At 37.0% G+C, this 25,046-nt stretch overlaps 1 protein-coding gene across 1 annotated transcript in view; it reads left to right on the top strand.

Annotated features, from left to right (window-relative positions):
* Positions 1–25,046, top strand: part of COG5 (component of oligomeric golgi complex 5) — a 287,797-nt gene that overhangs the window by 118,932 nt on the left and 143,819 nt on the right. The window contains exon 7 of the mRNA XM_088834301.1: positions 6,475–6,605. Coding sequence (XP_088690427.1) covers positions 6,475–6,605 — 131 coding nt within the window. The remainder of the gene's footprint in view (positions 1–6,474; positions 6,606–25,046) is intronic.

The following is a 25,046-nucleotide window of genomic DNA, read 5'->3' as shown; positions in this document are numbered from 1 at the left end:
GCGTGATCACTGACCTAGAGCCAGACATCTTGGAAAGTGAAGTCAAGTGGCCTTAGAAAGCATCACTATGAACAAAGCTAGTGGAGGTGATGGAAGTCCGTTGAGCTATTTCAAATCCTGAAAGATGATGCTGAGAAAGTGCTGCACTCAATATGCCAGCAAATTTGGAAAACTCAGCAGTGGCCACAGGACTGGAAAAGGTCAGTCTTCATCCCAATGCCAAAGAAAGGCAATGCCAAAGAATGCTCAAACTACCGCACAATTGCACTCATCTCACACGCTAGTAAAGTCATGCTCAAAATTCTCCAAGCCAGGCTTCAGCAGTATGTGAACCGTGAACTCCCAGATGTTCAAGCAGGTTTTAGAAAAGGCAGAGGCACCAGAGTTCAAATTGCCAACATCCACTGGATCATGGAGAAGGCAAGAGAGTTCCAGAAGAGCATCTATTTCTGCTTCCTTGACTATGCCAAAGTCTTTGACTGTGTGGATCACAATAAACTGTGGAACATTCTGAAAGAGATGGGAATCCCAGACCACCTGACCTGCCTCTTGAGAAACGTGTATGCAGGTCAGGAAGCAACAGTTTGAACTGTACATGGAACAACAGACTGGTTCCAAAGAGGAAAAGGAGTACGTCAAGGTTGTATATTGTCACCCTGCTTATATAACTTATATGTAGAGTACATCATGAGGAACGCTGGGCTGGAAGAAGCACAAGCTGGAATTAAGATTGCCGGGAGAAATATCAATAACCTCAGATATGCAGATGACACCACCCTTATGGCAGAAAGTGAAGAGGAACTCAAAAGCCTCTTGATGAAAGTGAAAGAGGAGAGTGAAAAGGTTGGCTTGAAGCTCAACATTCAGAAAACAAAGATCGTGGCATCTGGTCCCATCACTTCATGGGAAATAGATGGGGAAACAGCATCAGAGTTTATTTTTTTGGGCTCAAAAATCACTGTGGATGCTGACTGCAGCCATGAAATTATAAGACGCTTACCCCTTGGAAGGAAAGTGATGACCAACCTAGATAGTATATTAAAAAGCAGAGACATTACTTTGCCAACAAAGGTCCATCTAGTCAAGGCTATGGTTTTTCCAGTGGTCATGTATGGATGTGAGAGTTGGACTGTGAAGAAAGCTGATCACCGAAGAATTGATGCTTTTGAACTGTGGTGCTGGAGAAGACTCTTGAGAGTCCCTTGGACTGCAAGGAGATCCAACCAGTCCATCCTAAAGGAGATCAATCCTGGGTGTTCATTGGAAGGACTGATGCTAAAGCTGAAACTGCAATACTTTGGGCACCTCATGTGACGAGTTGACTCACTGGAAAAGACTCTGATGCTGGGAGGGATTGGGGGCAGGAGGATAAGGGGACAACAGAGAATGAGATGGCTGGATGGCATCACCGACTCGATGGACATGAGTTTGAGTGAACTCCGGGAGTTGGTGATGGACCAGGAGGCCTGGCGTGCTGTGATTCATGGGGTCGCAAAGAGTTGGACATGACTGAGCGACTGAACTGAACTCTACTGAGTAGCATATGAAATACTCAATACAATGGTAATATCCAGTGCCATCTATGATTAAGAAACTCCCATAGATTATTGGGAGAATGTTTAAAGTAGTACAGTCATTTTGAAAAATAGTTTGATAATTTGTATCAACAGGCTTAAAACTGTTACTTTGATTTATTAATTCTTTTTCTTTTCTCAAGGATATAATTAAAGTTTTTGTATGTATTTATTATAAATGGTTATTACATTTAGGTAGACGATTCAGTAATTTTTGATCATTTGTTTGATGAAATATTGGGCAGTCGTCAAGAGCTGATATTTATACGTATTATGGGTGAATGTTTATAAAATTGTTAATAAAGAAGACATTGTAAATAAATATAATTAAAGATAAAAACAGGCACACAGTAACTTGTGGGTGGTTTAAAAAGTAGGGTAAGAATTTAAAGGAATATAGTAGACCTTTTATTTTAAGCACAAACAAGATTTTAAGTATTTTAGGAATATCTGAAGGTTGCTTGAAATTTCTCTGAGGCACTTATCTGCGTTGTGCTCTTTGCAAAGTTGGTGTGTAGGAGGGAGTCACTTTCATCAGTGTAGCCAGCTGCCCAGTCCCTGTATGTCAATTTTTGCTTCTTCTGCTCTCTTTACATAAATATCCGGGGGGGAGGATATGTGCTATTTTAATGCTGCTTAAGAATTTGAGGATTCATAAATTTCTCAGACATATTCATGTATATTCCAATAATCCACTTGGCAGTTGTGGCCTCTGTGTTCTGGCATTATATAATTTCCCCCTTTTGAAATAGTTTCCTGATTTTCAAAAATTATTTCAAGAGCATGATATTTTTAAAGGAAAAGAAAACCCTTTATTCAGTTATCTGTTAAGTATTCTAGCATCAAACTCTTCTTCATGAGACAGTATATTCTGTTTTTCTTGCAGTGTCTCATATGCCATTAATCCCTTTTAGAATTTGAACTTATCTCTAGAAGTTCAATTTGTGCCTCACTTTATTACCCATGTTTTTACTAACGTGTTTAGTCTTTTCTGTTTTGAACATGTGAAATACAGTTATAACTCTTGTAACTTTTTGTTTATTGTACTGTAATCTTGCCATTGGTTCATGTATTTTAATATTCAATAGAAAAATATAAAAATGCAAAAAACACTTAGCGTGTATAAAATACAAATACTACCTAGCAAGTTTATTTTATAATATTATAAGCATGTTGTATTGCCTATCTCTGTAACTTTTCCAAATGTCATTGTTTGTATATGTATATAGTATATTGTTTAATCATACATGTTTTACTATAAATTACCTCTGGCTGTGTGTATTCTTCTAAAATGTTTTCTTCTTCCTTAATATTATGTTATTGAGAGACACATTGATGTGTATACTTGTCATTGGTTTTGCCCTTCTATAGTAGTATTCTGAAGGAATGCTTTTGTTTGTTCTCCAGTTGATTTCAGTTATACACGTTATCTCAGTATATATACATTATTTCCATTTCAGTTATATATAACTTTGTTTTTGACAGTGCTGTTATGAACATTCTTGTACATGTCTTCCAAATTACAAATCTAAGAATTCTCCGAGTTATATGGAATGAGCTTAGGAATGGTATATTTTAGTAATGGAGTATTCATATGGAATCTTACTAGATTATCCAAGTTGATTTCCAAAGTGGTTTTATCTCATTTACAATGTTTCTTTTTATATGTATATATACGCACACGTGTGTGTATATATACTCACACATAAACATGCATGTGCACATATATTTACATGTATGTATATATTGTTGCAGTTAACATAGTAGAAAATATCTTTTTGTCTAAATTATTCACTTTTTTCTTCTTTTTAAGTATTACTTATTTTAGAAACAGAATCATTAATTTAGAGGATACAAATTTTTCATGAACTAGCCATCTTTTTTCAAGTTCTGTTTTTCTTGACTTACCATGTACTCTTCCCATGTTTTATTTGTTATGAAAGTTATGCATGTGTAACATACTCAAATAGTTCTACAAAATTTATTGTTACAAATAGCAATCACTTGTCTTGTTTCTGCCCCATTTACTTTTCCCTGGAGGCCACCATTTTCAACATTTTTTCTTTTTTGGGTATTTACCTCCATAGCTCTGAATCACCTGCCTGTATTTCTACTTCTTAATTTTTTATCTTCTTTGACTTCCCACTTTGAAACATGAAAATTTAGCCTCCTTTATTTCTTCCAGCACCATCCAAACTTCACATATGTGCTCTTCTCTCATCTCTCTTATCCCAAATAAATAATGTAGTGGTAACATTATTAGGAAAAGTAAATGCATAGCTGAGTTATTTAGCAAACCATAATTACTCTTCTTTTTATTTTCTTTTATACAGAGGAGGATGCTAGTAAAAGAAGTAAGAATTTTGAACTCTTAGAGAGGATTTGTATTGCAGAGGAGGATTTGTGGAAGGAGATAATACTAGTCACTAAGGAAGCCATAGATTCCATAAATGGGAGTGGAAGAAGATAAGTAAGAATGACTAACCATCAAAAAGTACTTCATTGTGTTTGATTTCCATTTCTCTAATAATTAGTGATATTGAAGCATCTTTTCATGCGCTTGTTGGCCATCTTTATGTCTTCTTTAGAGAAACGTTGATTTAGGTATTCTGCCAATTTTTTGATTGGTTTGTATGTTTTTACAGTACTGAGTTGTTTGAGCTGTTCATGTATTCTGGATATTAATACCTTCTTGGTTATTGTTTCCAAATATTTTCTCCTGGTCTGCAGATTGTCTTTTCATTTATTGATGGTCCCTTTTCTGGACAAAGCTTGTAAGGTTAATTAGATCCCCTTTGTTTATTTTTGTTTCTGTTTATTTTGCCTTGGGAGACTGATCTAGGAAAGTATTGCCACGATTTATGTCAAAGAACATCTTGCTTGTGTCCTCTCCTAGAAGTTTTATGTTGTCATGTCTTATATTTAGGTCTTGAAGCCATTTTTAGTTTATTTTCAAATATGTTAGTGAATGTTCTGATTTCATTCTTTTACATGTAACTGTCCAGTTTCCCCAGCATCACTTATTGAAGAGACTATCTTTTCTCCATTGTACATTTTTCTTTCTTGTTGTAGGGTAATTGACCATAAGTGCATGGTTTTATTTCTGGGCTACCTATCCTCTTCTAGTGATCTATGTGTCTGTTTTATACCAGTACTATACTGGACTTCCCAGGTGGCTCTATGGTTAAGAGTTCTCCTGCCAATGAAGGTGACACAAGAGACGGGGTTTGCTCCCTAGGTTGGGAAGATCCTCTGGAGAAGGAAATTGCAGCCCCCTCCAGTATTATTGCCTGGAAAATTCCATGGATAGAGGAGCCTGGTGGGCTAGAGTCCTGGGGTTGCAAGTGTCGAACACGAGTGAGTAGGCATGCATACATAGACTGTCTCAGTTACTGTGACCTTGTAGTACAGTCTGAAGTCAGAGAGTATGATTCCTCCAGCTCCATTCCTTTTTCTTAAGATTGTTTGATATTCAGGGTCTTCTGTGTTTCTGTACAAATTAAAAACTTGTTTGTTCTAGTTCTGTGAAAAATGCCATTGGTGATTTCATAGAGATTGCATTGAACCTGTATATTGCCTTGGGTAGTATAGTTTCTTTAATAGTGTTGATTTTTCCAGTTTAAGGATACAGTATATCTTTCCATCTGTTTGTATTGTCTTCAGTTTATTTTACCAGCATCTTACAGTTTTTGGAGTTTAGATCTTTTGCGTCCTTAGGTAGATTTATTTCTAGGTATTTTATTCTTTTTGGTGCTGTGGTAAATGGCATTGTTTCCTTACTTCCTCTTTTGATAGTTCATCATTGGTTAATACAGATTTTTGTATGTTAATTTTATATCCTGAAACTTTACCAAAATCATTGATTACCTCTTGTAGTTTTCTGGTAGCATCTTTAGGGTTTTCTATGTATAGTATCATGTCATTGGCATACAGTGACATTTTTACTTCTTCCTTTCCAGTTTGGATTCCTTTTATTTTTCTTCTCTGATTGCTATGGATAGGACCTCCAAACTATATTAAATAAAAGTCTTATTCATTCTTTTGATACCTATCTCAGGTCATTCAGTTGAATCTCTTTTTCTTTAGTCTATTAAGTTAGATTTTCTCAATTTAAGTAAACATGGAGTTGAGTAGTATCATTTCTTTTCTGCTAAAATTACTAGGCTTATCATTTTCTTACTAAAGAGAGGATAAATATGTTAAATCCACGTAGATCACTTTAGTTTTTTCACATATATTCTTGATACATAAAACGAGTCAACAGGTATTAGTATTAAGTGGCTAGAAAGATAGTTCTGGCTTTCTATTCCACACTTACTAAGGTTTAATTGTTAAGTGTGAGTAGTGGTCTCATATTTCAAAATTTGCCTTTTTAGCACGTTTTATGTATTTTAAAACTTTTGCATGTTACTTCTTAAAAAAATTTTATTGAACTTAGAATGAAAGTGAAAAGTGTTAGTTGTCCAGTTGTGTCCAACTCTTTGTGACCCCATGGATTATAGCCTACCTCTGTCCAAGGAATTCTCCAGGCAAGAAAACTGCAGTGGGTAGCCATTCCCTGTCATGCAGCTTGAGAAATTTCAAAGTTCATCAGGATATTTATTTATACTAATTTGGCACAGTTTTTTGGTAACCTGTTGACATTACTTTGAATTTATAATAATCGTAATTCAATTCTTGCTTTATCAATTCTGTGATGTTTGAAACATTTTCCTCCAGAGTAAAGTTCTTATTAGGTAGAGAATGTTTGGGTAATTCTGTTTCTTAAAATACAAATTTTGAAAGGGAATAGTGTTCAACAGCAAGTTTTTAACATTTTGCAGAAGTTAGACATGATGTTTTGATACCTTTATATTTATTCAGTATTGAAATATTTAAATGTGTGTATTTTTTTAAATAGATTATCTTTCTCAAGGAATAGACCTTTCTGGAATAGAAGTGATAGAAAATGATCTACTTTTTGTTGCAAGAGCTCGACTTGAAGTGGAAAATCAAGCTAAGCGCCTACTGGAGCAGGGTGTGGAGACTCAGGTAATAAAAATAATATTGCTTTTTTAATGTGAAAAATGTCATATATAGATGAACATTTGATTTTGTGTTTAAAATAATGTAATCCTTATTACTGAGGAACTATGTCTGTGATTTTAATTCGAGAGTAGGCATAATGTAAGTACAGGAAAAAATTTTAAAGTATGTTTATTTAATTCTACTTAAAATAGATTCTAATGTGTATTACATATAATATGAAATGTATTTTAAATATCATATGTATATGTAGATAGATGGTTAACAGATGTTGAATAGGCTTCCTTTGTCCAAGTCACTGGTACTCATTTAAGCTTTTCAATGATCCAGTTAGGATGGTATTATTGCTGTTTCCATTTTACAAATGGGGAAACTGAAAGCTTAATAATTGGTCAGAGGTCATACATCTAGTAAATGGTTTAGTTTGCCACTCTTAATAATCACGGTGCCAGAAATATTTTTAGAAATTTCTCAAGATTTCTCCTAAGGTACCATTTTCCTGATACTTAATTTTCTGAATTAGAAGAGCCTAATGGTATTGGTATTGGCTTTCCTGGTGGCTCAGAGGTTAAAGCATCTGCCTCCAGTGCGGGAGACCCGGGTTTGATCCCTGGGTCGGGAAGATCCCCTGGAGAAGGAAACGGTAACCCACTCCAGTATTCTTGCCTGGAGAATCCCATGGACAGAGAAGTCTGGTAGGCTGTAGTCCACGGGGTCGCAAAGAGTTGGACACGACTGAGCGACGGAACGGAATGGTATTGATGCTGAAGCTGAAGCTTCAATACTTTGGCCACCTCATGCGAAGAGTTGACTCACTGGAAAAGACTGATGTTGGGAGGGATTGGGGGCAGGAGGAGAAGGGGACGACAGAGAATGAGATGGCTGGATGGCATCACCGATTCGATGGACATGAGTTTGAGTGAACTCCGGGAGTTGGTGATGGACAGGAAGGCCTGGCGTGCTGTGATTCATGGGGTCGCAAAGAGTCGGACACGACTGAGCGACTGAACTGAACTGAATGATATTGATGTAGTAGAATCAGCAAATTAAATGTAAATCTCAGTTCTGTATTTGCATTGCACCCAGATAGTTGCTCCATTTGTACTGGACCCAAATTTTTAATTCATATTCTTCAAACCAAAAGTTTCATTTTGAAAAATAAAATTTCATTTTGTGCATTTGTATTGTACAGAAATAATTCTTTAAATATTCAGTTCTTCAGTCTCTAAATAAGGAAATATTTGATTTCTGATTCTTAGCTATTGTAGTTATAAATAACTGAATGTCAGTTATGTTTAAATGAACTTTTAAAGTTGATTATTATATGTATATAATGAAAAGTGAATAAATCATAGACACACATGTAGAATGAAATACTTCAAAGTGAGCACACTTGTGAAATCAAAACACAGGTCAAGATATGGGACATCACCAGCACTCCTGGTGTCTCTGCACTGTCACTCACAATCACTACTCTCTCCTTTCCCACAAACTTTGATTCTAACTTCTAACCTGGAGTTTAGTTTTATCTGCCACAAATTATGTGTTAACTCTTGGTCTCACTATGAAGATAAAATGCTCATACTGTTGAAAAATACTTGTCTATGTCAAATAAGAGAGGATACCTCATTCTTAAAGAAATATTCAAGGAATTCCAAGTCAGTTTTGAATTAACATCAATCTTTCTATAGAAAATTGGTGCTGGCCCAGTTTGTTTAGTTACAAGAAAAGAAGTAATTAACATTTCAGAAAGGGCAGTATCACAGAATTTTTGTATTCCTCTAATGTTCATAATATCACTACATCAGAGATAGAGATTAAACCTTTCTTTATATGTACTGTTTAATATTTTTTACCTGTGAAGTTTTTATTGCTATGTATATATGTATATGTATGCATGTCTTTGCTTTATGCAATTCTTAATATTTTACTGTATTTTAGAGTCATGGAAATGAAAACCAAAATGGTAGAAAGGAAATAGTATCACAGTTTGTAGAACTCAAATAATGTTTTTAATAGAGATGGGTGAAATGATTATCATTTAAAGACTAATTTGTTTTATTACATTCTCATATATTTAAAATGGGAAAATATTTTCTAGGATAGTAGTTCCTAAGCTAACTCTATTTTATGTATGTTGTTACTTTATGTCCATTTTAATAATTGTCAAATATGACTTTGCTTCAGTTTTTAAATCACATTGAAATTAAACTGATCAACTTTTAAGAAATTAATATTCCTTAAATATTGGTAGTGTTATATATGCAGATTTATGAAGTTAACCAAAAGATTATTTAAGTGGGTAAGTATTGTTGTTTCAGTTCAGTTCAGTAGCTCAGTCATGTCCGACTCTTTGCGACCCCATGAACCACAGCACGCCAGGCCTCCCTGTCCATCACCAACTCCCGGAGTTCACTCAAACTCATGTCCATTGAGTCGGTGATGCCATCCAGCCATCTCATTCTCTGTCGTCCCCGTCTCCACACCCAGTCCCTCCTAGCATCAGACTCTTTTCTAGTGAGTCAACTCATCACATGAGTTGTTTAGCCAGTTGCCTATATCTAATCAATGAAATTATAAACAAGAAAAACAAGAAAAAAATTTTGAATGTTGTGCATCTACATGGGTAGATGTGGAATGATCTGCATGGAACTAAAGAACTATAATTTTGTTGTATGTTTCAGTAGGATTTGAAGGAAAATAGATTCTGCTTAGTGGATGGGAATAGTGTCTCTTTGTTAAGGCTATGCTGTGCTTAGTCTCTCAGTCATGTCCGACTCTTTGCAGCCCTGTGGACTGTAGCCCTCCAGGCTCCTTTGTCCATGGGGATTCTCCAGGCAAGAATACTGGAGTGTGTTGCCATGCCTTCTTGCAGGGGATCTTCCCGACCCAGGGATCGAACCCAGGTCTCCCACATAGCAAGCAGGTTCTTTACAATCTGAGCCACCAATTATGTTATAGTTTGCTGACATTAACCATTAATATTTTTTAACTCATTTTCTTGTTAAATTCCATTGATATAAAGTAATAATTTGGCCTTCTCCATAATTTTCCTAAAGGGAGAAAATGTACTGTCTTGCCAGTATTAGCATTCTAATGCTAATCACAATGTTAAAACAATGTGATTTAACATTGGCTTCCCTGGTGGCTCAGAGGTTAAAGCGTCTGCCTCCAATGCGGGAGACCTAGGTTCGATCCCTGGGTTGGGAAGATCCCCTGGAGAAGGAAACGGTAACCCACCCCAGTATTCTTTCCTGGAGAATACCATGGACGGAGAAGCCTGGTAGGCTGCAGTCCATGGGGTCGCAAAGAGTCGGACACGACTGAGCGCCGGAACAGAACGGAATGTTAAGTATTAGCATTCTTAACATTGCTGCTGCTGCTGCTAAGTCGCTTCAGTTGTGTCCATCTCTGTGCGACCCCTTAGACGGCAGCCCACCAGGCTCCCCTGTCCCTGGGATTCTCCAGGCAAGAACACTGGACTGGGGTGGGTTGCCATTTCCTTCTCCAATGTATGAAAGTGAAAAGTGAAAGTGAAGTCGCTCAGTCGTGTCCGACTCTTAGCGACCCCCATGGACTTAGCCTACCAGGCTCCTCCGCCCATGGGATTTTCCAGGCAAGAGTACTGGAGTAGTTCGCCATTGCCTTCTCCGTTTTACAACATTCCTCATGTGTAAATTGATATTTGTATTTATAGCATTATTTATGTCTGAATTTAGTCATGTGTGTCTATCTCCCTCTGACCTGGGTCCTCTGGGTTATTTTCACACAGTCAGGTTTCTGGCTTAGCAGGATGAGATTATACCCTTATCAATAACGGTGTCCCTGAGATTATGTTCTCAGGAACCAGGATGTCTTAGCAGAAAGTGCTTGTGTTTTGGAGCCTCCTTCCTTTTCCTTTTAGAAAGCAGCACGTCAGAGGTGTCCTACAGCTGTCCCAGCAGGCAGTTTAGGAATTCAGGGTGAAACTAAACTTTATTGAATGCTCCTTCTTTGCCAGGCTTTGTGTTAGTCACTTTACATTTGTTATCTCAACCACAGTAACAATTACGTGAGGAAGATATAATTATCCACTTTTTAAGTTAAGGAAACAAAGGCCTGGAAAGGTTAGGATATTAGCTGCAGATGAGTCAGCTATCAAGTAGAATCATGGTCTGGGGTCGCTGCTTTTCCTCTTTCTTCAATAGGACCAAGCAGTTTATTCTAATTATGTTTAATAATTACATTTTAAATCATCTGACAATTTGTGAAGCAATGTATATAAAAACAGTAATTTTTATAGTGTTAAAGTTTCTTTGGGAAGCCTCCACAGAATGACTAATCTAAACCAACTCCTCAGAATTTTTGTTTTTCTCTGGCCAACTCTCTTTTTTCCATTTTCTGAAATGACTATTTTAGACTCTCCACTTTCTGTCAACCTTCCCCTCTCACCCCACACACCAACAAAGGCAGATGCTCTTAATTTCTACTTCACAGAGGTGCCTCTCTGTATCCCATTTTTTGGATCCTATTTTCTTGGGAAACCTATTGTTGCAGGAAAGGGGACCCCTTCCAGGGCCCGAAACTGGGCTCTTGTCTAACACCCGGGCAAGAATTGTCCGAGGAGATAAGTGCTGACAAGAGATTTTATTGGGAAGGGCACCCGGGTGCAGTAGGGTAAGGGAACCCAGGAGAACAGCTCTGCCGCGTGGCTCACAGTCTTGGGTTTTATGGTGATGGGATTAGTTTCCAGGTGGTCTTTGGCCAATCATTCTAATTCAGAGTCTTTCCTGGTGGTGCATGCCTTGCTCAGCCAAGATGAGGGATTCTGGGAAGCAGACACCCAGGGTCTCCTTTCAATCTTTCCCAAACTCTTCCGGTTAGTGGTGGCTTATTAGTTCCGTATTCCTTTTCAGGATCTCCTGTCATAAAACAACTCATACAAATGGTTACTATGGTGACTGGCCAGGGTGGGCAGTTTCAATCAGTGTGCTTCCCCTAACACTATCTCCTTTATATTTCTGTCTCTCATGTCTTCGTTCTCTTTTACTCTATTTCTTCTCATCGGCATTTAAATATACTCTTTTTATGCCACTCTCCTCTGTATTCTCTGCTTTTCAGTCTCACAAGTTTTCTTTAGTTTTCCACATGTGGATTTTCCTTCCTCCTCTAGGGATTTCGAGTTCTTTTTATGCCTGGAAAACTCTATTTCCCATTAAAACAGATGCTGCGGGTTATATATATTGGATTCTCAAAATATATTTTCCCATTTATAAGAAATCATTGAAATAGTTAAATTTATTGTTAATATTTATTACAAACATAGACTAAAATAACTATAACATTTTAATATTGATGTAATACTACGTACCTGAACTGTTACTTAGTTTGAACTCTGGGAGTTGGTGATGGACAGGGAGGCCTGGCCTGCTGTGATTCGTGGGGTCACAGAGAGTTGGACATGACTGAGCGACTGAACTGAACTGAACCTGAATCAAGGTGTTCAATAAACATGTGTCATTACTGGCATTTAATAATCAACTCAGACGTTAATTTGGTTCCTCAGAAAAGTTAGTTATCTTCTTTTATTGAGTATATGGTTGGTGGCCATCATTTTTAATATCAATTAACTGTAAAACTTAAATTTACTAAAAGAAAATTAGGGTAATTTCTTTTTGTAGTGTTCCTTTTCTGAAACCAAAATTTTTAAAATAAATACAAGTAACCTCTTTTTGATCATTACTGTTTTTCCCTAGTTAATTGCTTAATTGTTCTGTATTCATTTGTAGGTTTTAATAGCTTTGTAATGTTACAAAGTCTCTGCTACAGTATTACAAAATGTTGTCTTGGAATACATAAACTAAATAATTATTTAGATACTAAGGAACTGTGTTTTCTTCTTACAGTACAAAACTGTAAGTAAACTGGTGACCTCACAAAGTCATGCTATTTCTATATGGAAAAGATTCGTAGTGATAGCACTGCCACATTCTTTCTGCAGTGTTTAGGATTGATGACCCAGAGTACTTCTTCTGGTGAAGCATACCATTATCACCACATAAGAAAGAACATTCTTCAATTTGACAGGCAGTTTTTGTTCCAAATGTGGGGCTAGGTAAATGACCATCTGCAGCTCCTCCTTGACTCCTGTTTCTCTTTTTTACTGATCCTGAAAATCTTTCTTTGAAAGAAGCCAGATGAAGAGAACGTTATGGTATTTTCAGGATTGCAATAGACTCCATTACCTCAAGCTGTAACTAGCTTTCAAAATAGGTGACAGAGATTTTGATCTGGATGAGTTCCTGCATCACCATAGATACCAGGCCCCCACAGTGAAATGATGACATTTTAATTAGAAAGATGGCTTTAGCTTGTGAATTACAAGCTTTACCAGTAAACAAGTACAGCGCTTTCTAGAGGTTCTCAGGTGGAAGGGGATCATGTGCTTACTTGTCTTTAAGATTATCAGGAAGAGAGTTTCTCAGCTCAATGCCAGGCTGGAATCTCCCCTGTGGTAATTGTTGCCAGTACTAGGAGGTAAACGTCCACAATCTGTCTTTTCCCTGAGTCAGAAAGCCTCATTGGTCAGGTCCACACAAAGTACTGGTGCTTATCACTTGTCAGCTAAAAGTACCATGACAGCATGATCCAGACAAAATCTCTCTAAGAGGACAATGTGGAATTGAGGTTCACTAAATAAATGTCTTTTTTTGGGTGTTAGTTCTAAAAGGTCTTGTAGGTCTTCATAGAACCGTTCAACTTCGGCTTCTTCAGCGTTACTGGTTGGGGCATAGGCCTGGATTACTGTAATATTGAAATGTTTGCCTTGGAAACGAACAGAAATCATTCTGTCGTTTTTAAGATTGCATCCAAGTACTGCATTTCGGACTCTTTTGTTGACCATGATGGCTACTCCATTTCTTCTAAGGGATTCCTGCCCACAGTAGTAGATATAATGGTCATCTGAGTTAAATTCACCCATTCCAGTCCGTTTTAGTTCACTGATTCCTAGAGTGTCTATGTTCACTCTTGCCATCTCCTGTTTGACCACTTCCAATTTGCTTTGATTCATGGACCTAACATTCCAGGTTCCTATGCAATATTGCTCTTTACAGCATTGGACCTTGCTTCTATCACCAGTCACATCCACAACTGGGTATTGGTTTTGCTTTGGCTCCATCCCTTCATTCCTTCTAGAGTTATTTCTCCACTGATCTCCAGTAGCATACTGGGCACCTACCAACCTGGGGAATTCTTCATTCAGTATCCTATCATTTTGCCCTTTGATACTGTTCATGGGGTTCTCAAGGCAAGTATACTGAAGTGGTTTGCCATTCCTTTCTCCAGTGGACCACATTCGGCTGTGGTCCATGTGATCAGATCGACTAGTTTCCTGTGATTATGATTTCAGTGTGTCTGCCCTCTGATGCCCCCTCGCAATACCTACCGTCTTATTTGGGTTTCTCGTCCCATCACTTCATGGGAAATAGGTGGAAAAACAGTGGAAACAGTGTCAGACTTTATTTTTTTGGGCTCCAGAATCACTGCAGATGCTGATTGCAGCCATGAAATTAAAAGACGCTTACTCCTTGGAAGGAAAGTTACGACCCACCTAGATAGTATATTAAAAAGCAGAGACATTACTTTGCCAACCAAGGTCTGTCTAGTCAAGGCTTTGGTTTTTCCCGTGGTCATGTATAGATGTGAGAGTTGGACTGTGAAGAAAGCTGATCGCCGAAGAATTGATGCGTTTGAACTGTGGTGCTGGAGAAGACTCTTGAGAGTCCCTTGGACTGCAAGGAGATCCAACCAGTCCATTCTAAAGGAGATCAATCCTGGGTGTTCATTGGAAGGACTGATGCTGAAGCTGAAACTGCAATACTTTGGGCACCTCATGCGACGAGTTGACTCACTGGAAAAGACTCTGATGCTGGGAAGGATTGGGGGTGGGACGAGACGGGGATGACAGAGAATGAGATGGCTGGATGGCATCACCGACTCTGTAGACATGAGTTTGAGTGAACTCCGGGAGTTGGTGATGGACAGGGAGGCCTGGCGTGCTGTGATTCATGGGGTCGCAAAGAGTCAGACACAACTGAGCGACTAAACTGAACTGAACTGAAATAAATGTCTACATAGCATACAATAACTGATAATGATGTTATGAATCCTTTTAATTTACATTGTTAAAAATTCTGAATTGTTTTCAGCACAGCTGTTGCTGCTGCTTAGTCGCTTCAGTTGTGTCCAACTCTATGCGACCCCCATGGACTGAAGCCTGCCAGGGTCCTCTGTCCATGGAATTCTCTAGGCAAGAGTACTAAAGTGGGCTGTCATGCCCTCCTTCAGGGGCTCTTCCTAACCCAGGGATCAAACCCACGTCTCCCGCATTGCAGACAGATTCTTTACTGTCTGAGTCACCAGAGAAGCCCAAGAAATCGGGAGTGTGTAGCTTATCCCTTCTCCAAGGGATCTTCCCAACTCAGGAATCGAACCGGAGTCTCCTGCATTGAAGATGGATTCTTTACCAGCTGAGTTACCAGGGATGCCTGTTCCAGCACAGAGAGGGTAGCAATTCAGATGTATTATTGTGTTGAAGGTTTACGGAAGTTAAGCATTTTTCTAAGCTACAAAAGGAACTTTTTGGCAAAGTTGAACTCATTGATTACTTTCGTAATTAGTTATGGGAGTTCAGTTTGCAACAGGTTTTTTTCTTTTATGATTCTTTTCTTCGCTGTGTGCCCAACAAACACCGTATTTGACTCAGTGTCAGTTGAGTCAAGCTGAATACCTGCTTTAAGAGGGCTAGCTTTCCTACTGTTAGTTGCTGGTTTTCCTGGCTGGTCACATGAATTCTAAAACAGATGTCATTATTTGAATTTACAGGAGCTCCTTTTGTATATTTGGTCCCAATATTTTTGCTGTTTACTAAATATAAAGTTCCAGTAATTTTTCAAAAATGTATGAAACATTTTTCTTGACACACAATAAAGAATTTGAGGGAACGGGTGAGATGGGTGAAGGGGGCCAAAATCTTCTAGTTATGAAATAAACAAGTCATGAGGATATAATGTACAGTATGGCACCTATGGTTAATACTGTGTCGTATATTTGAATGTTGCTAAGATCGTAAATGTTCTCACCACAAGAAAAAGCATTTTTGTAACTATGTATGGTAACATGTTAACTAGACTTATTGTGGTAATCATTTTGCAGTATTCGCAAGTATCAAATTATGTTATATACATGAGACTAATATAATGTATGTGAATTATATATCAAATTTAAAAATGTATAAAAGATGATTACAGTAAGAGCTCTTCAAGTTACACAGATCCAAAGATTTCATTTATTTTCTTTATCAGCCACGATGGGTAATTTGCCACCCACTCTCATTTGTTTGCTCCTATCACTGTAAGCTCTCCTTAGGTTTTAAACTGATCATCTAAATGTTTTCCCTAAAGCTTAATAAGTCTTGTTTAGTGTATATTTGCTATTTTATTCTTAAATTTAAGTGGACACTAACTTGAACTCTTAACTTTCTAAATCAAGGGTTGGTGAAACTACCGTCTTTGTATTGTCAAGTTCTAATTGTTCTTACATTTTTGTATGGTTGGGGGAAAAAAATGAAAGAACAATATACAGCAGCGACCATGTGTGGCCTGTGTGGCCTCCAAAACATGAACTATTTGCTGTCTTGCCCTTTAAGGACCCTAAGTGTGTGCTGATCTCTGCTTTAAAATATTGTATTATCTTCATGCTGGGTGCTTTATCATGTTCCGTCCTTACATCCTTTCTTCCAGCTCTGTTTCCTCTTTTACAATATTTTAATTATCACAGGGTATTTCTCTGTTTTTGTTTTATGCCAAATGTAAAGTAGTAGTATTTTTCTTGTTTTTATATTTTTCAGTCATCTTCTTTTCTTATTCTTTGATATAATCTCTTGTCATGAACAACCCACAGTAACATTGGTTGCTTTGTTATTTTACTGCTATTTTGCAGTGTAGATTCACATCTAACTAACTGCTTTCAGCCTTAATTTAAGGTCTTTTGGTGTTATTGCTTTCCATAGTTTTTCAGTTCTTTGAACTATGAATAATTTTTTTCAATAACTGCCTGAATTTTTATTGTATTTCATACAGAGTTCTGTTGCTACTCTTTGCTTAAAATTTGGTAATCACTCTTTATGTGTAATTGTCTATTCTTCAAAAATTCAAAACTTTTGTACTTGGATAACTATTTTATTTTACTCAATTTAAACAGTCTTATGCTGACTTTTTATTAGAGTAGCAAATACTAAATTTTTTGTTTTGTAATGTGGAAACAACAAAGAACCAGAACAAGAAAACCATTTTGCATCACTGTGGATTAATTTGCATTGTCCATAGTTTTATATAATTGGAGGCATCAGTGTGTTCTTTCTTGTGTCTGGTTCTATCCATTCAATATTTTTATTTTGAGATTGATTCCTGTTGTGTATATTGGTAGTTTTGTATTATTTTTGTTGCTAATTAACATTGCATTGCATTTAAGTTACATTTATCTATTCACTTACTGACAGGCATTGGGTTATTTCTAGTTTAGGGCTACTGCAAACAAAGTGGCCATGTTTAGTCAGGTGCAAGTCTCTGTGTCAGCATGTTTCCTTTTCCTTGAGTAAATGTCTAAGGCAAAAAATGGTTGGGTTTTGCAAGGAATGATATGTTTACTTTCTATAGAGACTGCTAGGTTTCCAAAGTGGTTCCATCATTTTACAGCCCCACGTAAGTAGGTTAGAATTTTTGTTCCTCTAGATTGTCACCAAAATTTGATGTTATCAGTCTTTTAAATTTTAGCCATCTTAATGGGGTTATAAGATTCTCACTGTAGTTTTAATTTGCCTTTTCTTAATTGCTGATGTCACCAACTTTTCAAATGCCTAACAGTGAAAGGTATTTGCCTAACATTTAAAGACTTTATTGTCTTCTTAATGATTTGTAAGAATTCTTAATGTATTCTGGGTACCAGTCTTTTGTCATACATGTGAACTGTAAGTATTTTCTCCCATCCTATGGCTTGCCTTTTTTCTTTTAGCATTGTTTTTAAGGTGTGATTTATATTTCATAACATTTGTGCACTTAAGCATATAGTTTGATGAGTTACTAAATTTTTGCATTTTGCAACTGTTTCATAGCCCAGGTATTTTTTTTTTCTTAAGCTACTGTCACCACCAAATAATTCCCTCATGACTGTTTGTAGTCAGTTCTTCCTCCTGCCCCCAAACCCAAGGAATCACTGATTTGCTTTCTATCTCTCTACATAGTTGCCATTTTCTAAAAGTGTCATACAAATGGAACTGTACAGTAGGTCATCTTATGTATCTAGCTTGTTTCACTTAGCACGTTAATATAGCTTCATCTGTGTTGTTGCATGTATGGTGGTGGTGGTTGAGTTGCTAAGTCAATGTTTGACTCTTGTGACCCCATGGACTGTAGCCTGCCAGGCTTCTCTGTCCATGGGATTTCCCAAGCAGAAATACTGGAGTGGGTTGCCCTTTCCTTCTCGGGGGATCATCGCGACCCAGGGATCACACCCAGGTCTTCTGTATTGCAGGTGAATTCTTAACCAACTAAGCCACAGTTCTTTCCCACTGTTGCGTGTGTAAGTACCGCTTTTTACTGCTGAGTAATTCTTACAGTTTTGGGCTGTTAAGAATGATGTGATGCTGCCATGTTTTTCCCCTTGACATCATCTTTTAATTTTTTAGTTTGGATTGTGTCTTGTTTCTTCTTCTTCCTTTTTTAAAAATATTTACTTATTTTGGCTGCATTGGGCTCAGTAGTTGAGATATGCAGGCCCTAAGGCTTAGTTCCCAGACCAGAGAGTGAGCTCGTGTCCCCTGCATTGCAAGGCAGATGCTTAACCATTGGACCACCAGGGAAATCCCTGTTTCTTCTTTCTTTTTAAAAATGTTTTAAAAATTGAGGTATAGTTTATTTATAATATTATATTGGTTTCAGGCCTACAACACAGTGGTTCAGTATTTTTATAGATTATACTTGATTCAAGTTTATTGTAAAATAGTGGCTATTTTCCCCTATTCTGTACAGTATATCCTTGCTGCTATTTCCTGTTTCTTGATCAGGCCTTCTTGATCAAGCTTTTAGTAACTTTTTTTTTCCCCCCAAAAATGTAATCTTTTATGAAGAGCAACTTTTCTAGTTTTGATAAAAGCCAGTTTACCCATGCTTTCATTTGCATGTTATATAAGAAATTTTTACCTACCTTAATGTTGGAAAGCTTTCCCCCGTGTTTTCTTTTAGAAGTGTATAATTTTATGTTTTAAGTTTAATTTTTATGTACAGTGTTTAAGGTTCATTTTTTTCTTATAGACATACACAATTGTTTGAGTACCTTTTGTTGAAAAAGATTATTTTTTTCTTCCATTGAATTACTTCATTGTGAATTTGAATGTATTTTGGCACCTTGAGAACATTTAGTTCACAGTCTTTCTCCTAATGGTCTTAATATCTATTGATGATTTTTGCCCAAATCTTTTAATTTTTTTCAGTAGAGATTGTGAAAGAGTGATTTTCTGTTTTTATTATTAGTTTGTACTTGTTAGCTGTGATTCTTTTGTAAAGAAGACTTTTTTCTTACTAATTGAAAGGGTACTTGGTTACCTTGAACTGCAGTTCCTTTTTTGTTTAAAATTTTTTATTGGAGGCAAATTACTTTACATTAATATATTGGTTGGTTTTGCCATACATTGACACGAATCTGCCCCGGGTGTACATGTGTTCCCCCTCCTGAACCCCTCCCACCTCCCTCTTCCCCATATCCTCCCTCCAGGTCATCCCCGTGCACCAGCCCCGAGAATCCTGTATCATGCGTCGAACCTGGACTGGTGATTCGTTTCACATATGATAATATACATGTTACAATGCCATTCTCTCAAATCATCCCACCTTCACCCTCTCCCACAGAGTCCCAAAGACTGTTCTATACACCTATGTCTCTTTTGCTGTCTCGTATACAGGGTTAAGGTTACCATCTTTCTAAATTCCATATATATGCGTTAGTATGCTGTATTGATGTTTTTCTTTCAGGCTGACTTCACTCTGTATAATAGGCTCCAGTTTCATCCACCTCATTAGAACTGACTCAAATGCATCTTTTTGATGGCTGAAAAATACTCCATTGTGTATATGTACCACAGCTTTCTTATCCATTCATCTGCAGATAGACATCTAGGTTGCTTCCATGTCCTCGCTATTATAAACAGTGCTGCAGTGAACATTGGAGTACATGTGTTTCTTTCAATTCTGGTTTCCTCGGTGTGTACGCCCAGGAGTGCAATTGCTGCTGCCATATGATCCAGCAATTGCAGTTCCTTTTTAAAATGATGGATAAATATTTAGATTTTGCACTTTTATTACCAACTTACAGAGTAAGGAGTTTATATATTAAGTCACCTCCCTGGTAGCAGATGGGGCATACTTTTGTTCTCTTTTGTTTTTCTTTTCTTTTTTTTTTAAAGTATTGTTATGGAGTCACGTTTTTAGTATTGTGTTTTCATCAATTTGGTGCTGGATGAAACTGTGAGTACTGTAGCAACAAGCTTGACTAACGGTGTTTTAATAGGGGTTTGTCTGGATGTGGGTGGTGCTAACATTATTTCAGCTGATTCACAAGCATGCAGGTCTCTCTTTCCATTCTGCCTTCCTTAGTGTCCCGTTGCTTGTCATATCGTGGTCACAAGTTAGCTGTCACACTACAGGCATTAATCTGTGTTCACAGTGTGGAGATGGAGCAGTGTCAGCTGCCAGCCAGAAGGCGTGTTACAGAATCCTTTTTCAAAATTGCCTCAGCAGTCGTATTGTTATGTCTCATTGACCAGATAGGTCTCGCAGTCACCCCAAGTGTCAGGAGGACTATGAAAACAAGAACCTGACAAAGAGGAACAAAATTGTCAACATTGGCTTAAGCTATTCATGAAGCATGTGCACATTGACATCCATGGAGAAAATTAGATTTTAATAATAAGAAAGAAGGAGGGAAAGAATTTTTAGGGAATACCTAATAATGGCTGCCATAAGTATATTTGGTGAAACAAGGAATGACTAGAATTATTATATTGTATTGCTGTATTTAAAAGTAAGCCACATATGCACATTTAAGTTAAAAATTTGTGCTTAAGATTTGGATGCTTGCAACATTAATGTCTCATGATTGCTTTTGTTTTCCTATAAAATTCATTTTATTATTAAACACATTTTTAGTGTCCCTTGAAATATTATCTGCTATTATCTAATGTGATGAGAATATTATTCTTGAGTACTGACATCACTTTAAAACTTTTACTTAATGCAAAACTATAATTTGTGTGGACTGTGCGCTCCAGATTCATTTGATAAAAAAAAAATTGAAAGTTTAAAGGCCCGTTTTTTGTATATTGGTCTTTTTTCTTCTCCATTTTGTAAGGCTCTCTCTGTGTTCCTCTTTTTTGCAGAACCTTCCTCTTTCAGTGCATATTCACTCTCATTCTTTTTTCTCCTTTTTCTTTGTACGCTCATTTTCCCCAGTCCTTTTCCCCTGCTGCTTCTCAAAAAGGGCTCAAATAAAGTTGATTTTTGGTTGATAAGATCATACTGCTCTATTAAGTGTTCTTGTTAGTTTCTTAATTTCATTTGGGTTATGCACTGTTGACTGCTGATTGTTAACAGGTTCTGAAATAATTATATTAGGTTAGCTGAGAAGTACATATCAAGCATTAGTGGACTGCATGCTACTGAATCAGAAAAGCCTCTGGTAAGCTCTGGATCACAACCGAGATAGTTAATATAATTCTTGCCTTTAAATTGCATTATTTAATGTGATTCTCTCTTCCTTCAATACTTGTAATCTCCCTTGGGGCTCCATTAAGTCTTCAGTGTTTTAGACATAGCTTCAAAAAAGTATCCAATGTATGTATCATGTTAGGGTACAGAGATGTTATAAATTGCTATAAATATTTTGACCTGTTATATACTTGTTTCATGTATAAAGTGTTGTGAATTTATTAACACTACTCTTGAGAAATGAAATATTTGGATTTCAGAATTCCTTAGTTATTGTGCATGATTAAGTTGCTGTGCTTTTTACTGTATTAAATTTACCTGAAAACTAGCCTACTTCTATTAAATACGTATTCTACTGAGGGAGTGGTTTAAAAATTATCTGCTTAGCAATAAAAATTCTTAGATTTGTATCCTTTCTATGCTATAAAAAATAAAATAATAAGCTGTTTTTTTTCAGCAGTAAGGATTTTCTATATAGTGGGAGATACTTGTTCTTTAAATTTTTGCTTGAACTGGCTTTGCATTTTTCTCACTATAATCTCTGTGTTTTTCAGAGATTGGGGACATATAGATGATTTCCCTTCCCACCTCCCTCCCCATCTTTCTCCATCACTCCCCCTTTTAAATGTGATTCTGAGGGTTCTTATTTTTGTCTTATTTTAGCTGAGTGTGAAATGGCTTACTAATGAAACTTTGAGGAAATCTTGTAGTCCTGAAACCACGCTAATAGCCAAAACAGAATAGCAGCAGGGAATTTTATTTTCTTTATTTGTCCTTTTCCTTCCCTCGGCTCATTGTATTTTTTATATATTAAACCTGTGGCTCAGACAGTAAAAGAATCCGCCTGCAATGCAGGATACCTGGGTTCGATCTGATCTCTGGGCTCAGAAGATCCCCTGGAGGAGGGCATGGCAACCCACTCCAGTATTCTTGCCTGGAGAATCCCCATGGACAGAGGAGCCTGGCAGGCTATACAGTCCATGGAGTCTCAAAGAGTCGGATAGTACCGAGTAACTAAGCACATCTATTAATTATATGAAATCTAAAGAAAGAGAAATTAACTGCTAAAGAGTTCATTAGGGAAAAAAGTAAAATGTGATGGTTAGTCTTTTTGGCACAAGGATTATTTGATCCTTGCAGAGTGGAATCCTGGTCTTGAACATTTATATGATTTTTTTAGTTAAATCAAACTCTGTCACCTTTTCCATTTCTAATTTCAGTAGTAGTAAGCTTTTAAAATTCTGTCATACTTTTGATTTAATACTGTATTTATGCTCACAGAGGTCACCTCGTATTATCTATAGTTAACACGAGCTTGCTATTTTATGGCACAATCTTTGCAGCAGTCTTGCTATCTCTTCATTCTATTAGCTCAGCACCAGCTGTTACTTTGGTTACAGTGTTCCTGTTTTGGCAAGCTTGTTAGGGATCCTAAACAACTATGCTGCTTTTCTGATTGTATTCTTGTGGGTTTTTTTTCCCCCCCCATGTAATGCTACAGAGATGTTGAAAAAGAAAGAAAAAAACACATGTATTCATTTCCAAAGCAGAAGAAATAATTTTAGTTTAATAAGAAAATGCCATCTTCTGAAATGTTTCTGAAAAGGTAGAAATCTGTTTTGATCTACTTCTGAAAAGGTAGAAATCTGTTTTGATCTACTTCTGAAATAGATCTACTTTATTATATTGTCTTTCATCTCATTTTATATTACAGTTCATGAAGTTGGAAAATTTCATACATGTTTAAGTGATTTATTGAAGGTCACATTGACAATTTGTAGAAAATTACTCTTAGAATATTGACTCTCATTTAAAGAGGAGATATTGTCTATTAGGTTGGTGCAAAAGTAATTACAATTTTGTGTTGAACTTGGCCACTTGATATTGGAGTACATTCTTAGATAAATATGGTTATGCTATTTATCATTTTAATGTGCATTTCTCACTTTGTTTTTTGCTCATGACTTATTATTTGCTATTTATTTTATATTTATTTTAGACTATTAGAAATGAAGTTAGACAAAAAGCAAATTCGAGCTTTTTTTTTTTTTTTGACTTCAAAACGTATCGTAAAGAATCAGAGACAACTTGTAACATACGCGATGCATTTGGCCCAGGAATTGCTAACAAATGTGCAGCTCAGTGGTTGTTTAAGAACTTTTGCAAAGAAGGGGAAAGCCTTGATGATGAGAAGTGTAGTGACTGACCATCAGAAGTTGACAGTGGCCGATTGGGAGCCATCTTTAAAGCTGATCCTCTTCCCACTACATGAGAAATTGCCTAAGAACTCAGTGTCCACAATTCTATGGTCATTTGGCATTTGAAGCAAATTGGAAAGGTGAAAAAACTTGGTAAGTGGGTTCCTCTTGAGCTGACCAGAAATCAAAAAAATCAGTATTTAAGAGTGTCATCTTCTCTTATTGTGCACAGGAACAGCGAACCATTTCTTGATCAGGTTGTGAAGTCTGACGAAAAGTTAATTTTATGTAACAGTCATCGATGACCAGCTTAGTGGTTGGACAGAGAAGAAGCTCCAAAGCACTTCCCAAAGCCAAACTTGCACCAAAAAAAAAGTCATGGTCACTGTTTGGTGGTTTGCTGCCTGTCTGATCCACTATAACTTTCTGAATCCTGGAGAAACCATTACATCTAAGAAATATGCAAATAGATGAGATGTACCAAATGCGGCAACATCTGCAGACGGCATTGGTCAGCAGAAAGGGCCTTATTCTTCTGCATGACAATGCCCGGCCATATGTCACATAACACTTCAAACATTGAATGAGTTGGGCAATGAAGTTTTGACTCATGCCGTATTCACCTGATCACTTCTTCAGGCATCTTGACAACTTTTTACAGGGAAAACACTTCCACAACCAGCAGGAGACAGAAAATACTTTCCAAGAGTTCATTGAGTCCTGAAGCGTGGATTTTTATACTACAGGAATAAACCAACTTATTTCTCATTGGCAAAAATGTGTTGATTAATAAAGATATGTTTGAGCCTGGTTTTAATGATTTAAAACTCATGGTCCAAAACTGCAATTACTTTTGTACCTAATAGAAAATATTGCTCCTTGTCAGTGGTTTATTTCTTTCTAGAAAGCATGGTATTTTTCAAATATGTTTATTTTATTTTGAGATCTCTTACAAATGCCTGAAAGAGTGGTATATCTGTAGATCTAGAGGCAGGTGGTGACAGGGTGAGCTGTGGAAGAGTATAGAATAGGGAGGGAAGGGACTGAGGTCTGACACTGGCCTGCCTGCTAGGCCCACTTTGGACCTGTCTTCTTAGTACCTTAGTTACCTAACTGTAAAATGAACTTTGTAATATTTATTCTACTTATGTTGTGTTGACAAAAGAAAATAAGTGGATACGGCGGCCATTTTAAACACTACGACCTAGAGGAGAAGGCATCTTCATGTAGTATACTGTTTCCACAGATCAGGGTGGAACCTGGCAATGAATGTAGACCTCCTAAGAAGTACCAGGAGTGGGTCTGATTTTGTAAAGAGGGATTTGGGTAGGTGGTGTAAGGAAACAGAGAAGTCCTAGAGCTAATCTTGGAACATTGGGAAAATAGGCTCAAAGAATAGGCAGCTCCGAGGTGAGCAGTGAATTGTTCATGTTGTGTTTGCACAGTTTGCC

The sequence above is a fragment of the Moschus berezovskii genome, chromosome 3, assembly GCF_049115385.1.
Source record: "Moschus berezovskii isolate FMDL1 chromosome 3, NW_MosBer_1.0, whole genome shotgun sequence".
NCBI lineage: Eukaryota > Metazoa > Chordata > Mammalia > Artiodactyla > Moschidae > Moschus > Moschus berezovskii.
The sequence above is the reverse complement of the archived record's forward strand: the minus strand, read 5'-3'. Positions and strand labels throughout refer to the sequence as shown.